Below are 12,414 nucleotides of genomic sequence, written 5' to 3'. Positions count from 1 at the left end.
TGAAGCTTTAAAAGGGGGATGGAATATGTCCGCCATCTCTGTTTGTTTCTTCCAGCTGTGGCAGTGTGCAGAACAGAAACCTGGGCTCAGTCTCTTTGACCTAACATTCTGAAAGCCCTCTTGGTTTTTGTTTTTTACCCAATATTAGTAGATTAGTTTAGTAATTTTAATTAATTTTGGGGCCGAAGACACTCTTTGCACCCTAGCTTTAGTCTATAGGTGTAAAGTGGAGGCTGCTACCATAAGGAGATCTAGGTTTAAGAGGTGTGCTGCTCACCCTGCTATCTTCCCAGCCTCACACTCGCATATTTTATATAGGCTTCAGAGTCTGGGCTTTAGCCCAAGTGGGAATGTCTATACTGCTACTTCTAGCCCCATAGCAGAAGCCTGTGTGAGTTGACCTGGGCTCTGAGACTCAGTGTCGCGGGTCTTCTTTGCAGCATAGGCATACTCTATTGCTGTGAGCAAGCCTCCTTCAAAATTATCACCCTGAAGCAAAGCAAAAAGGTTTTGAACTGAAGTCTAAATCACAAACTCTACTCTCCCATGCTTAACAGGTGGCTCATCACTGAAAAAGATTGTAAAAATGGTATCTTAACGTAGATGCAGTGTGTTACGTGTGTCTGCTAGCTTCAGTGACAACGTGTTTTGCTGTTGACTTTTCATAGCCCTACAGCGTTAACACAGCTGAGAAAGTGTGAGCTAAATTGTTCATCTCCTTATGGTTCATCACCTGTATATACATTGAAAGTAATGTGTTACTGAGGACATAATTTGTCCCAAGAATGATGGTGGGCGAGGGGAGCTCTTACCAGAGTTGTGGACCAGGCAGGGCACTCTCTTGGATGGCTCGGCAGGGCAGGGGGAGAGAATTAGGCTTCTTGGTAATTATGATAGATTTGTTTTCACTGAAAGTCCGAAGTTTTCAAATGTGCTCAGTTTTCTTTTTGGAGCTGGGGAAGTATTAAATATCGGCCTGAATTTTTAAGCATAATAAACTATCAAAGGTAAAATTGTAGCATTCTCTAATACAGAGGCATTCTGTCTTTACCTATATACAGAAGTGTGAAAGGCTACTGCTGTACCTCTACTGCCATGAAATGAGCCTTGCTTTTCAAGATCCAGTTCCTCCTATGGTATGTACATTGTCATTTTTGCCTTATAAAAGAGTCAGAGTACTTGGCACCAGCACTTCTGTAGGCATGACTGTTCTCAGTAACATATCCATCATCGGAAGGGTAATCTACTCCAGATATTTAATATACCAAATAGCTAAACCTAGGGTAGAGATAAAAGGTTGATAGTAGATGCATGGAATTTCCATGGTCATTGAATCCAAGCAGAGATTAAGGTGAGACTTAATTACCAATTGCAGTAAATTAATAAACTTTATAGTAAAGTGTGCACTACATTTTAAAATAATGTCTTATGCATAAAAAGGGGATTTCTTTACTCCTTGTGTGTTGCTTCATTCCATTGAAATGTACTCCCATTGGCATAGGTAGCATCTTCACTAAGTGCTACAGTGGAGCAGCTGCACTGCTGTAAGTATAGACAAGCCCTAAGGGAGTCCCTATTTCTGTAATGTCAGTACTACAAGTGCATCCTTTAATTCCACAACTTGGACTCCATCTTAAAATTTTTCACAGATCTGCCTAGATTGTTGGGGGAGGAAGAGGAATGAATGCCTCCTGGTTCTTAAATAAAAATCTGCAATGTAAAATAAACTATATTTTCTAATGGTTGCATCTGATTACAAAGAGAGAAGTCACTCACAAATTAAAAACTAGATTTTTAAAGACAGAATTTTATCCATATCTGCTGACATGCAAGTCAGGGTTTGCTCGTTGGTGTGCATGGGAGTCAGGCAGGAGCATATAAAATTACATCTTTTAAAATTTGCCTTTTCGTGCTTCAAATACTTTCTTCTTTTTAAAGTGTGATACGTTTAATTAACACACACAGGAACCTGTTATCCTGATAGTTTATTTCGGTTTGACACAGGAAATCCATCATTTGAACACTTCATGTTGCTGTGAGGCAAGTTAACTTTTTTTTAAGTGAAGTTACATGAACCACTTTTTCATCTAGTCACATATTGTGCTGTATTTCCTCTCTTCTAAAACTACAGCCATCTATCTCATGTTCATTTATAGTGCCTATTGCTGTTGTATATAAGCACTGATGTATCCGTGAAAAGACAGATCTAAGTGAAAGAAAATTGCCTCTTATATTGTGGAAATATCGAAACAATGACATGTTTGGAATTAAATTTCTGATTCATTTAAAATCAATACTTGAGGAGGTGAAGAGATACATAAAGATGTAAAATATGCAGTAGCTGCACACATTACTGAGTTTTTATAGTGTAGAAAACTGAGGTTTAAATCCCTTTGAAAAATAGTTTTGAAAACTCACTCTTTTAAACAAAAATGTGTCCTGCATACATGGTGTTAGTTATAAGATAAATTGAATTTTACTTTTGAGAGCCTCACCTGCATTTTGCCCACAGATTTCACTTCAGACTGTTTCTAACATTCCAACACTCCCAGCTGCTTTCCATCAGTTACTATATTTAAAAAAAAACAAACCCTCTGCCTCAAAAATCTTTGATCTTTCTCCTGAGGCAGAGTCCTTGTAATACTCTGCCTAGATCAGTCACAGGTTTTTGGGTCCAGTATCTTGTGAACCATCAGAACTAGAAATAATCATTCTATTCTATTGGATAGCAGGAAAATCGCTGCACCCACCTTGTATTCTTAATGGATAGTGAGTATACTTTAGTTCTTGCCTGACTGGGTTGTCAGATATTGGAGTTCAAAACCATGACATGGAGTTTCAGAAAAGCTATCTTAAATCTGTAAATAACCTGTACAATTTGACTCCATATATTAAGACATTCTGACTTCACAGGTAAAAATAAGATATAGCTGTTTATATCTTAAATGCATATTCAATTAGTCTGCAGTTTTCCTTTAATGTACTGTGGAAAACACTTGGTGTAGAAATAGCATCCAAATGCATCACTTTATCTGTGTGAAATTATTTTTCTTAAGACCTCTCTAGTTGCATTCCACTAAGGCTATGTTCAGACTGATGGTGTCAAAATCGCCACCGCCATGTTGATCTTTATTGATTTGATTGAGCGGTCAGTGAGACCTGCTCAGTTGATCAGGAAGTCAATTGAGTAAGTCCACCCCTTCAAGTAGCGTAGCGCTGAGCCGATGGGAACGCAGCACGCAGAAGGGAAGCAGAGTAGTCGACGTCAGTTACGCAAACTACTCTGCATAGTTTGCGTAACTCCCGTCGACTGCCGCCGAATCACGCGGTAAGTGTGAACCAGCCCTAAGCTAAACAGTAAGATGCTGAGGGTACAGGAGCAGAGATGAAATGAGAGGGGAAATAATTAATCATGTACCATATATGCTTGTATTTGAAAGAGAGACTGCAAACCTAATTTTAGTAATAAAGTGCCATTCTGTCTATGGAAAGTTAATGCCCCATAATGGTATCATGGGATTTCCTTTCTGACTCCCTATTTCCTAATTAGTTTATCAGTAAAATAGATGTTTTTTCTAGCAGCAACCTGCAAGTTCAACCTGAGACTTTACAGTCACAGTAGGTTCTTTACTGTTCTCAACCATCACCAGTAAAATTTCTATTAGCCAAATACTGCCCTCAGTGGTACTTGTGCAATGCCCTTTGCCATTAGTGGATTTACGTAGCAGTAACTTACTGGTTTTTTGTTTGGAACTTAGTAAACAGTTCAGCTGATCATGTGCAAGAAGTAAGTCTCCCCTCACTCGCTTGTCTCTTCAGAGCTGACAGGTGTGTGCATGTGTTGCTTTTTTTTAAAGTGAAAATGTATTAGTCACAAAAGTAAGCAGAGGTGATTTTCACTACTCTAAGAGCCAGTCTCTTAAGTCAATGGTTCCCAACCTGGGGTGTGTGACTCCCTTTGGGGGCACCAAAGCTTACAGGAGATTCATGAGGCTTCAGTAATACTGAGGTCATTTAGCCTCCCAAGCCTCATGCCAGCCGGGCGCAGCAGCCCCGACTCCGCACTAGCCAGAGTGGAGGAGCAGCCCCCTCCAGCCCCACTGGCCAGGCACCCAGTCGGAGCGGAGCAGCCCTGCGCCAGTGGGGGCCTGGAACAGCCCTGGCCAGCCCGCCAGCGCCTGCCGCTTCCATTACCCTCTGTCCATGAGGGATGGGAAGAGGTGGGGCCACACAGGGCCTATGGTGGTGGCTGTGCTAGGGAAGGCTTAGCTTCTTCCTCAGGTAAGAATAATTTATTATTTTTATGGAATTTAGTGGTGGTGGTATCATCCTCATATCTGTTTATAGGGTTTATATGTGTTTGTGGCTGGTGAGGGGTCAGGGTGGGGAACATATGTTTTACCTAGTGTTAACTAGTGGGGCTTTCACTCAAAAAAGTTGGGAACCACTGTCTTAAGTAAGGCATTATTTTTACATCTTAGGATTGTACTTTAGGAGTTAGACTGAACAGTATTTTGCCTGGAGATGTGATTAAAAAGCTTTAAAGAATGCATGAGAGAAATACATGACGGCATTGATAATTTTTCCTTTTAGGTGCCTGATTACTACAAAATAATCAAGAAGCCTATGGACTTGTCAACAATCAAAAAAAGATTGCAAGTGAACCATCCACTCTACATGAAACCAGAAGATTTTGTGGCTGATTTCAGACTGATTTTCCAAAATTGTGCAGAGTTTAATGAGGTCAGAAAAGTAAAACAGTATAGTTTTACAAGCCTAGGTATTTCCAGAAAAGCAGAATTTGTGGCAGGAGGTAGAATTTCATGATGCAAATGACATAACAACTTTATGAATTAATCTTGCATGGTTATGAGACCTATTCAATGAAGATGTAGAGCGTACCTGAAATTGCTTTTGCATTTGATTAGTATATAGCAGAGAGAGTTCCATAGAAGGAAGAAAGGAAAGAAGACTGTAGCAAACAGTTTGATTTAATTGTTACTACAGCAGGATTAAGTATATTTTAATTTTTCTTCAGGTAGATGCAGACATGTATTCCAAGTAGGGGTGTGTGTGCACCAGAGCTGGAGACTTTTGCCTAGCAGTACCTGTAGAAGGGCGGTGCTCCTGCCTCATGCTCGTATCTCCTCTCCTGGCTAAATGAGGTGGCTCTACCCGACTCCTCTAAGTTCCTTCTTGCTGCCTGTTAGCTGGAGTTGAAGTTGTGTGTAGTTGTTGCTTCACAACCTCACAAATTTATATCTTAGCCTAGTTTATTGTATGTTTCTATCCTCCCTGCTTTATCTCGGAACAACTGATTTGCTGCTCTGGACCTTCAAGATGCTTACTTCCATGTGGCCATTCTAGAGAGTCACAGGAGATCACCAATATTAGTACATGGTTCTCCCATTCAGCCTCTCTTCTGTCCCCCCAAGTCTTCACCAAATGCATGATGGTGGCATACTTCAGGAGGAAGGGAATCTATATTTTCCCTTACTTTGATGATTGGTTGCTGAAGGGTGTCTCCAGAGAGAAGGTTCTTGCCCACATCAACACCACCCTACACTTGCTCGACTGTTTGGGACTCATTCTAAACACCATCAAGTCATCTTTGGACCCCATTCAGCAAATAGAGTTCATTGGGGCCCTATTAGATTCCATGAAGTTGAGTGTTCCTGCCAATTGACTGCTTCCAGATAGTTTGACAGCTGTGCCTCAATTTGCAATCACAACCAGCCATGATAGTCCACGCATGCCTGAGCCTCTTGGGCCACATATCCGCTTGTACCCAGGTGGTCCATTTTGCCAGGTTACATCTTTGTCCTCTTCAGATGTGGTTCAGGAATGTTTTCCATTTTCTAGACAGGTTGGTTCACCTTCCTCCATCAGTCCTGGAGTCCCTGCACAATGTGTGCCAAAGGTTCCACTTTGCTCTACCTTCTCCAACCAAGTCGGTGGTTACTGATGCATCCCTTCTGGGTTGGGGAGCACATCTGAACTCATTGAGGGTGCAGGATCTGTAGTTAGAAGAGGAGTCCTTGCTCCATATCAACATGGTGGCGTTTCAGGCCATCCACAACGCATCATGCCTTCCAGGACTGAATCAGGCATTCAGTGGTTCACATACGCTTAGATGATACCATCACAATGTACTATGTGAACAAACAAGGGGGAGTTCACTCCAGAGCACTCTGTCTGGAGACAAGCAACCTGTAACAGTTTTGAATCAGAGAGGACAACACCCCGATAGCTGTCCACTTACCAGGGGTCCAGAACCACCTCGTGGATTTCAGCAGGGTTCTCTCCTCAAGCCATGAATAGTTCTTAAAGACGGAGGTTCTTCGGATGGTGTTTGTAGTGTGGATGTCCCACACTGCAATCAACCTCTTTTTGACTAGGGGAAACAGGAAATGTTGGCTATTATGTTTTCTGGAGAGGCTGAGCCCAGGCTCCTTCTCTGACACTCTCCACTGCAGCCAGAAGTCAACTCTGTTGCACATCTTCCTTTCTGTCCCAGTCCTTCCCCAGGTCATTGCCAAACTCAAGGCAGATCAAGCCAGACTCATACTCATTGCTGTAGTATGGCCAAGATAGCACTGGTTCTCAGAGCTCCTTGCTCTGTCTGTTCAGCCTCCCATGCTGCTTTCTCTCTTTTCTGACTTCCTCACAGAGGACTGCGGTCGCACCCTGCATCTGGCAACCAGCTCCCTGCACCTTATGGCCTGGTTTCTGCATGGCTGAATGAAGAGGGAAGGGTATTGATCAGAGGCTGTCCAAGTGGTCCTTTTTAGCAATACGAACCCTTCTACTAGAATGGCCTACTTGGCAATGTGGAAGAGGTTTTCCGTGTGGTCCTTGGCTCGTGGGACCCACCCAATGGGAGGCTTCCATTCAGGACATCTCAGAGTACCTTTTGCACCTTTAGGAATCAGTCCTAAAACTCAGCTCTCTGGGAGTGCAGTTGGCAGCAATATCTGCATTTCATCCACCTATCCAAGGGAAATCAGTTTTCTCCAATGCCATGGTAATGAAATTTGCAAAAGGACTTCTCTATCTGCATCCTCCGGTCAGAAAGCTGGTCCTCTTGTAGGACCTGAACATTGTTTTAGCGGCTCTAAGAGGCCTCTATTTGAACCATTTGCTTCCTGCCTGCTGTCCCTCCTGTCTCAGAAAACTGCGTTCTAGGTAGCAGGGGAGGGTGTTTGAGTTACAGGGCCTGATGGCTAAGCCTCCTTACGTTCACTTCTCCAGGGACAAGGTTACGCTTCGGCCACATCTGAAGTTTGTGTCCAAGGTGGTCTCTGTTTCACTTGAACCAGGCGTTGTATTTGCCTGTATTTTCCCCAAACTGCATTGCGCTCTGGAAGAGCAGTGCCTCCATACACTAGATGTTAGGTGCTGTCAACCCTTCTATCTGAAGAGGATGCATCAGTTTCATGCTTTGCCTTGCCTTTTCATATCATACGCAGACCACATGAAGGCTCAAGTGGTCTCTGTGCAGACTATCTCGAGACTGATAACTTGCATCACGACTGCATATGAGATAGCATCAGCTACATCTCCTCAACAGATACAGGTGCATTTGACGAGACCACTGATGACTTTAGTAGCATTCCTCAATGACATTTCCATATTGCACATTTATAAGGTGGCCACGTGGTCGTCTGTGCATACTTTTACAGACCATTATACAATCATTGCTTCTTCCAAAGTGAACGCTAATGTCCAAAGCAGTCCTTCAGTCCTTGCTCAGGTGGACTTTGAGCACAGCCTCTAGATGGGGCTTGCTAGTCACCTACTTGGAATACAGGTCTGCATCTACTCAAAGAAGAAACAACGGTTACTTACTGTAACTGTTTTTTCGAGATGTGATGCAGACATATATTCCATAACCCACTCGCCATCCCCTCTGCATCAGGGCCTTCCCCTGAAAGTTGGATGCAAAGAACTGAGGGCGCTGGGGCAGTCAAGGGAGAAGCTACAGACACAAGGTGTGAACACCCCCTCTGTATGGGTACTGCTAGGCAAAAGTCTCGGCAAGCACACACCTACTTGGAATACACGTCTGTATATCATCTCGAAGAGCCAGTTACAATAAGTAACTGTTTCTTCTGTGGAAAAGGATAGGAGCAGATTTAATATGGCTTCTGTCTGTTGGGTGAAAGCACAATCCATATCAGTTACTTAATATTAACTACTTTAACAAAAAATGTTAGGTCACCCTCTTACCACCTTACCTAAAGTAGCAGGATAGAGTGATGATCAGTTACACAGTCGTGGGGCGCACAAGTATTGTTTGTTCTCATCAGATCCATACTGGCCCAATCTGGTAGGGGTCCTGCATTGCTCCACTCACCCTTTATACCTGTTTCATAACCTCATACAGGCACAGTTTATTAAAAATGCTTTATCTGTAAACATTCTATTCTAAACCTATTTTCATACACCCACAATAATAACTCTAGTACATCTTTACTTATCCTGTGAAAACTAATTGGTATCTCTATCTATTTTTAACCATTGCTACCATCCTCCTTACTCAATCTAGCTGTATTTTCATTGATTTCATGTGTATTATTCTTATCTGCGTCTTGCGACCAACTCCCTAGTCCAAGATCTGCACTTGGCTAGTAAATCTCACACTTGTATGGTTTGCTTTACCCTGTTATTTATAGGGACCAAGAATCCACTCTAGATAAGATACTTTTAGATCATTCTAGATAAGATACTGACTTTTACAGCCTTTGAAGTTGTTTTAGCAGAGTTTGGGAGCCAGGTCAACTTCAGACCTACAGAAAAATTCATTTACATTTTCTAACACTATTGTACACATTTATCTAACAATGATTATATATTTATTTACATATCCTCTCCTCCCCTTATCCCTAGACTCACCCAGTCTGCAGAATAATATCCTTCCCATTGCCCTTCCTTAATCCCTCAATGAATAGTGAGCCTTTCATTCCCCACCCACCTTGCCCTGCCCTTCAGTCAACCTCTCAAGTATGAAATGGCTTTTGATTGCCATGCCAAGAAGTCCTTGGCTACTACTGGCTCCCTTAGCCATGTGCTGATTCCTCATGTGACGTGAGGGATGGAACCCTGGGGAAGGGATAGATGTCCTACGTAGGGCAGGAAGGAAGGGTAATTCCAGCAGGAAATAGGCAGACCTGGCTAGAACTGTGTTTAACTAGTGGCCTCTGCTTTAAATCAGGAAACTGGCCATGGCGGGTAGTTTGAAACAACTTGGGGCTGGCTAGTGTGCTAAAGTATAATCATCCATGTTAGTAACACTTTCTATTCTGCTGTATGTATGAGTGAGAGAAATTAAGCAATTCCACTGGCCAGAAAAATGGCATAGCAGTCAAAGCATCTGGCACAAAATACTCTGAGAGGCACAATTGACCCAACCCTGCTGTTTATGACGTGGCTAAACTTTGTACCATATATATTCTCTTAAGGGGTCTTTAAGAGACCTTAAACCATTGGTCCTCTCTGTTCTTGAACATTAGATTTGATGTCAGTTCTGTTAAAGAAGGAATTTGCTGTGGTGTCCTTAGCCAAAATTTCCCCTCTATCACCGACTGCTTTGTGGAGTTCTGTGTGCTGATTGTTTGCCACCCTCTCACTTAGATATGTTTTATTGCTACTTGATTTTTGCAGTTTGCAGATCACTCAGATTCTTTGGGTGCTATAAGTGTCAAACTATTTTATGATGCACTGATTATTGTAAACTCACCCAACAGCCTGATTCAGAAGTGGCTGATGCTGGCATGAAACTTGAAGCCTACTTTGAAGAACTTCTAAAGACCCTTTATCCAGAGAGAGAATTCCCTATACAACCCTACTGCCGAAGTGAGAGAGAGAATCCAGAATTTAGTGATGACTCTGATGATGATTTTGTACAGCCCCGGAAAAAACGCCTCAAAGGAGAGGAGCGCCAGTTGCTTAAATGAATGAGTCGCATGTACTGTAATGAATTTTTTAAAACTAAAAAAATATTTATCAACTGTCAATTGTCAAGGAAAAGTCATGACCACTTTGACCTGTACATTTGTGGATGTTTACTAGACTTTATACCCTTCCCCTCAAACAGAAATCTACCAGGGATCAAGGCATTTGGAGATACTTTTTCTCTGAAGTTCAATCCTTATATCCCACTTGTGGAACATCATTAAAACAGCAATCTGGAATAACAGCTGCTCAAATCCATTTAAAGAGAGAAAAGAATTTGTACAGAATTAAACTTTAAAATGTTACATGAATTCAATGTGTGACTTTCTCAGTTTCAAGAAAGTGTAATATCACCAGAAATTAATTTTACCAATGGCCATAATTTGAGTTTTTTGTACTGTACTTAACCCCAAAGCCATGAAAGCACATGGTGTAATTTTGTTGTTCTAGGATACTGACTGGTACAATTGAAGTGTAGTTGCCCCCAGAGAAGTTACTGGTGATTTAAAATGTAAAGGGGGGAATGTATTAAAATATATTTAAAAAAGCAGGGATTTGTTTGGGGTTTTTTATACATGAGGAAGGTTGGTCCTCTCATACGAGCAGTTGGATTTCTTAGTCAGTATCCATTACTGCAATGAAGTACACCAAAAATGTTCTTGGAATATTCTTTACACTAGTTAAAAACAAATTAAATGTATATGTGCTAATGGGAGTTAATGGCGTATTTGCAAGGAAGGAATGATTGCTTGCACCTAGTGTTATTTTGACAATTTATTGAACTTCTAAAAATGTCAGCTTTGGAATGCAATTTTCCCTTTCTCATTCCAAGCAGTGGTGGTGATGGTAGCTCCTGGATGATTTAGTCATCAGTATAGCAATAAGACTCTCCAAGGTGGAAAGCATGAGATGCTGTTATTCAGCTCTTCTCCTTCTCCATCCCATTGACCTCACGAGCCTTCTTGTTGGACTGGGTGTGGAACATGTCAATCCATGCTCCTTTCTTAAGCACTTACCTTTGAAGCTTCATCTACGCAAGTTCAATTTTTTTTTTCAAAGGCACCTTTCTCTGAGTGCTCCACAGACCAGTTCCCATTTGTGAAAGCTCTCTGCACCTCCCCTATGGAATAAGAGCCTTCTGCTGCTGCTGTCAGCTGAGGTACCCTGTTGCCCAAATAGGAGTAGCAGTGTGTATGCTATTGCAGGGGGTTCTGAACCCGCCTAAATAAATATGGGTGGTGTTAAAAGTAAACATTATATTACATACAACTATTTTTTAAAATCTAGGAACTTACCTACAGAAAACCTGTCATAAAATGTAGTTTAGGCTTTAGATTAATAGTTGCCTGCTTTACTTTTATTTTGGTTCTCCAGCGTGGAGTGCAGGGCTGCTGCAATCACATGGGAGGCTGGCAGTTGCTGAGTTAGTGAATTATCAGTGCTTTTTAATTTTCAGGCAGAGTTGCATTAATTTCATGATTGTATATTAGTCAACTCACCCTACATGCCCTTATTTTCACAGTGATCTAATGTGCCTCAGTATAACCAGCTTGGAAATTGGTATGACCAGGGACAGTGCAGGATAGACTGGGGAAGCTGGGGGAAAGTAATAATTTCTATGGCCAGAAGGGACCATTGTGATCATCTAGTCTGACTTCCTGTATAACACAGCCCAAAGAACTTCCCTAAGCTAATTCCTAAAGCAGAGCTTTTAGAGGAACATTTAATCTTGATTTTAAAAAAGTCCATGCTGGAGAATCCACCATGATCTTCGATAAATTACTCACTGTTAAAAAATTTACACTTATTTCTTAGCTGAATTTGTCTGGCTTCAGCTTCCAGCCATTATATTGTTATATCTTTATCTGCTAGACTGAACAGTTCCTTACTAAGGCTATGTCTTCACTGATGGCAGCAAATTCACCACCATCAAATCGACTTCTCTGGATCGACTGAGCAGTCAATGAAGACCTGCTCAGTCGATCCAGAAATCAACATACTAAGACCACCTCCTCAAGAGAAGCAGACGGGAGTTAGGCAAGTTTTTTGCATAGCGTGTGTAATGCCGGTCGACTGCCACCGAATCTCAGAGGTAAGTGAAGACAAACCCTGAATATTTGTTCCCTATGCAGATACTTGGGTGACCTGATTAGTCTCTAAGTGCTATGAGTCTAATTTATCTGTCAAAGTAAGTCATATTTTCTAATCATTTACTTGGCTCTTAAACTCTTTCCAATTTATCAACATCCTTCTGGAATTGCAGGCACCAGAATTGGATATGGTATTCCAGCAATGGTTGCACCAGTGCTAAATATAGATGTAAAGTAACCTCTTCACTCTCCTCTTTGTGTAGCCTAGGATCACATTAGCTCTTTTGGCTACAGTGTTGAAGTTGGAGCTCATGTTTAGCAGATTATCCACTGCAACCCCCAAATCAGTGCTGAAGAACCAAGATGGGGC

General features: G+C 41.8%; 1 protein-coding gene across 3 annotated transcripts in view; it reads left to right on the top strand.

Annotated features, from left to right (window-relative positions):
* Positions 1 to 10,504, top strand: part of TRIM24 (tripartite motif containing 24) — a 117,306-nt gene extending 106,802 nt beyond the window's left edge. For all 3 annotated transcript variants that reach the window (XM_067536072.1, XM_067536071.1, XM_067536073.1), the window contains exons 17-19: positions 1,062 to 1,136; positions 4,594 to 4,743; positions 9,747 to 10,504. In XM_067536072.1, the coding sequence (XP_067392173.1) occupies positions 1,062 to 1,136; positions 4,594 to 4,743; positions 9,747 to 9,956 (435 nt within the window). In that variant the 3' untranslated portion in view covers positions 9,957 to 10,504. The remainder of the gene's footprint in view (positions 1 to 1,061; positions 1,137 to 4,593; positions 4,744 to 9,746) is intronic.
* Positions 10,505 to 12,414: the final 1,910 nt, after the last annotated feature.

Source organism: Emydura macquarii, unplaced genomic scaffold (assembly GCF_026122565.2).
Source record: "Emydura macquarii macquarii isolate MOO-44397 ecotype Brisbane River unplaced genomic scaffold, CSIRO-AGI_Emac_v2 contig_3530, whole genome shotgun sequence".
Taxonomy (NCBI): domain Eukaryota; kingdom Metazoa; phylum Chordata; order Testudines; family Chelidae; genus Emydura; species Emydura macquarii.
Note: the sequence above shows the minus strand (reverse complement) of the source record. Positions and strands in the feature narration are given on the sequence as shown.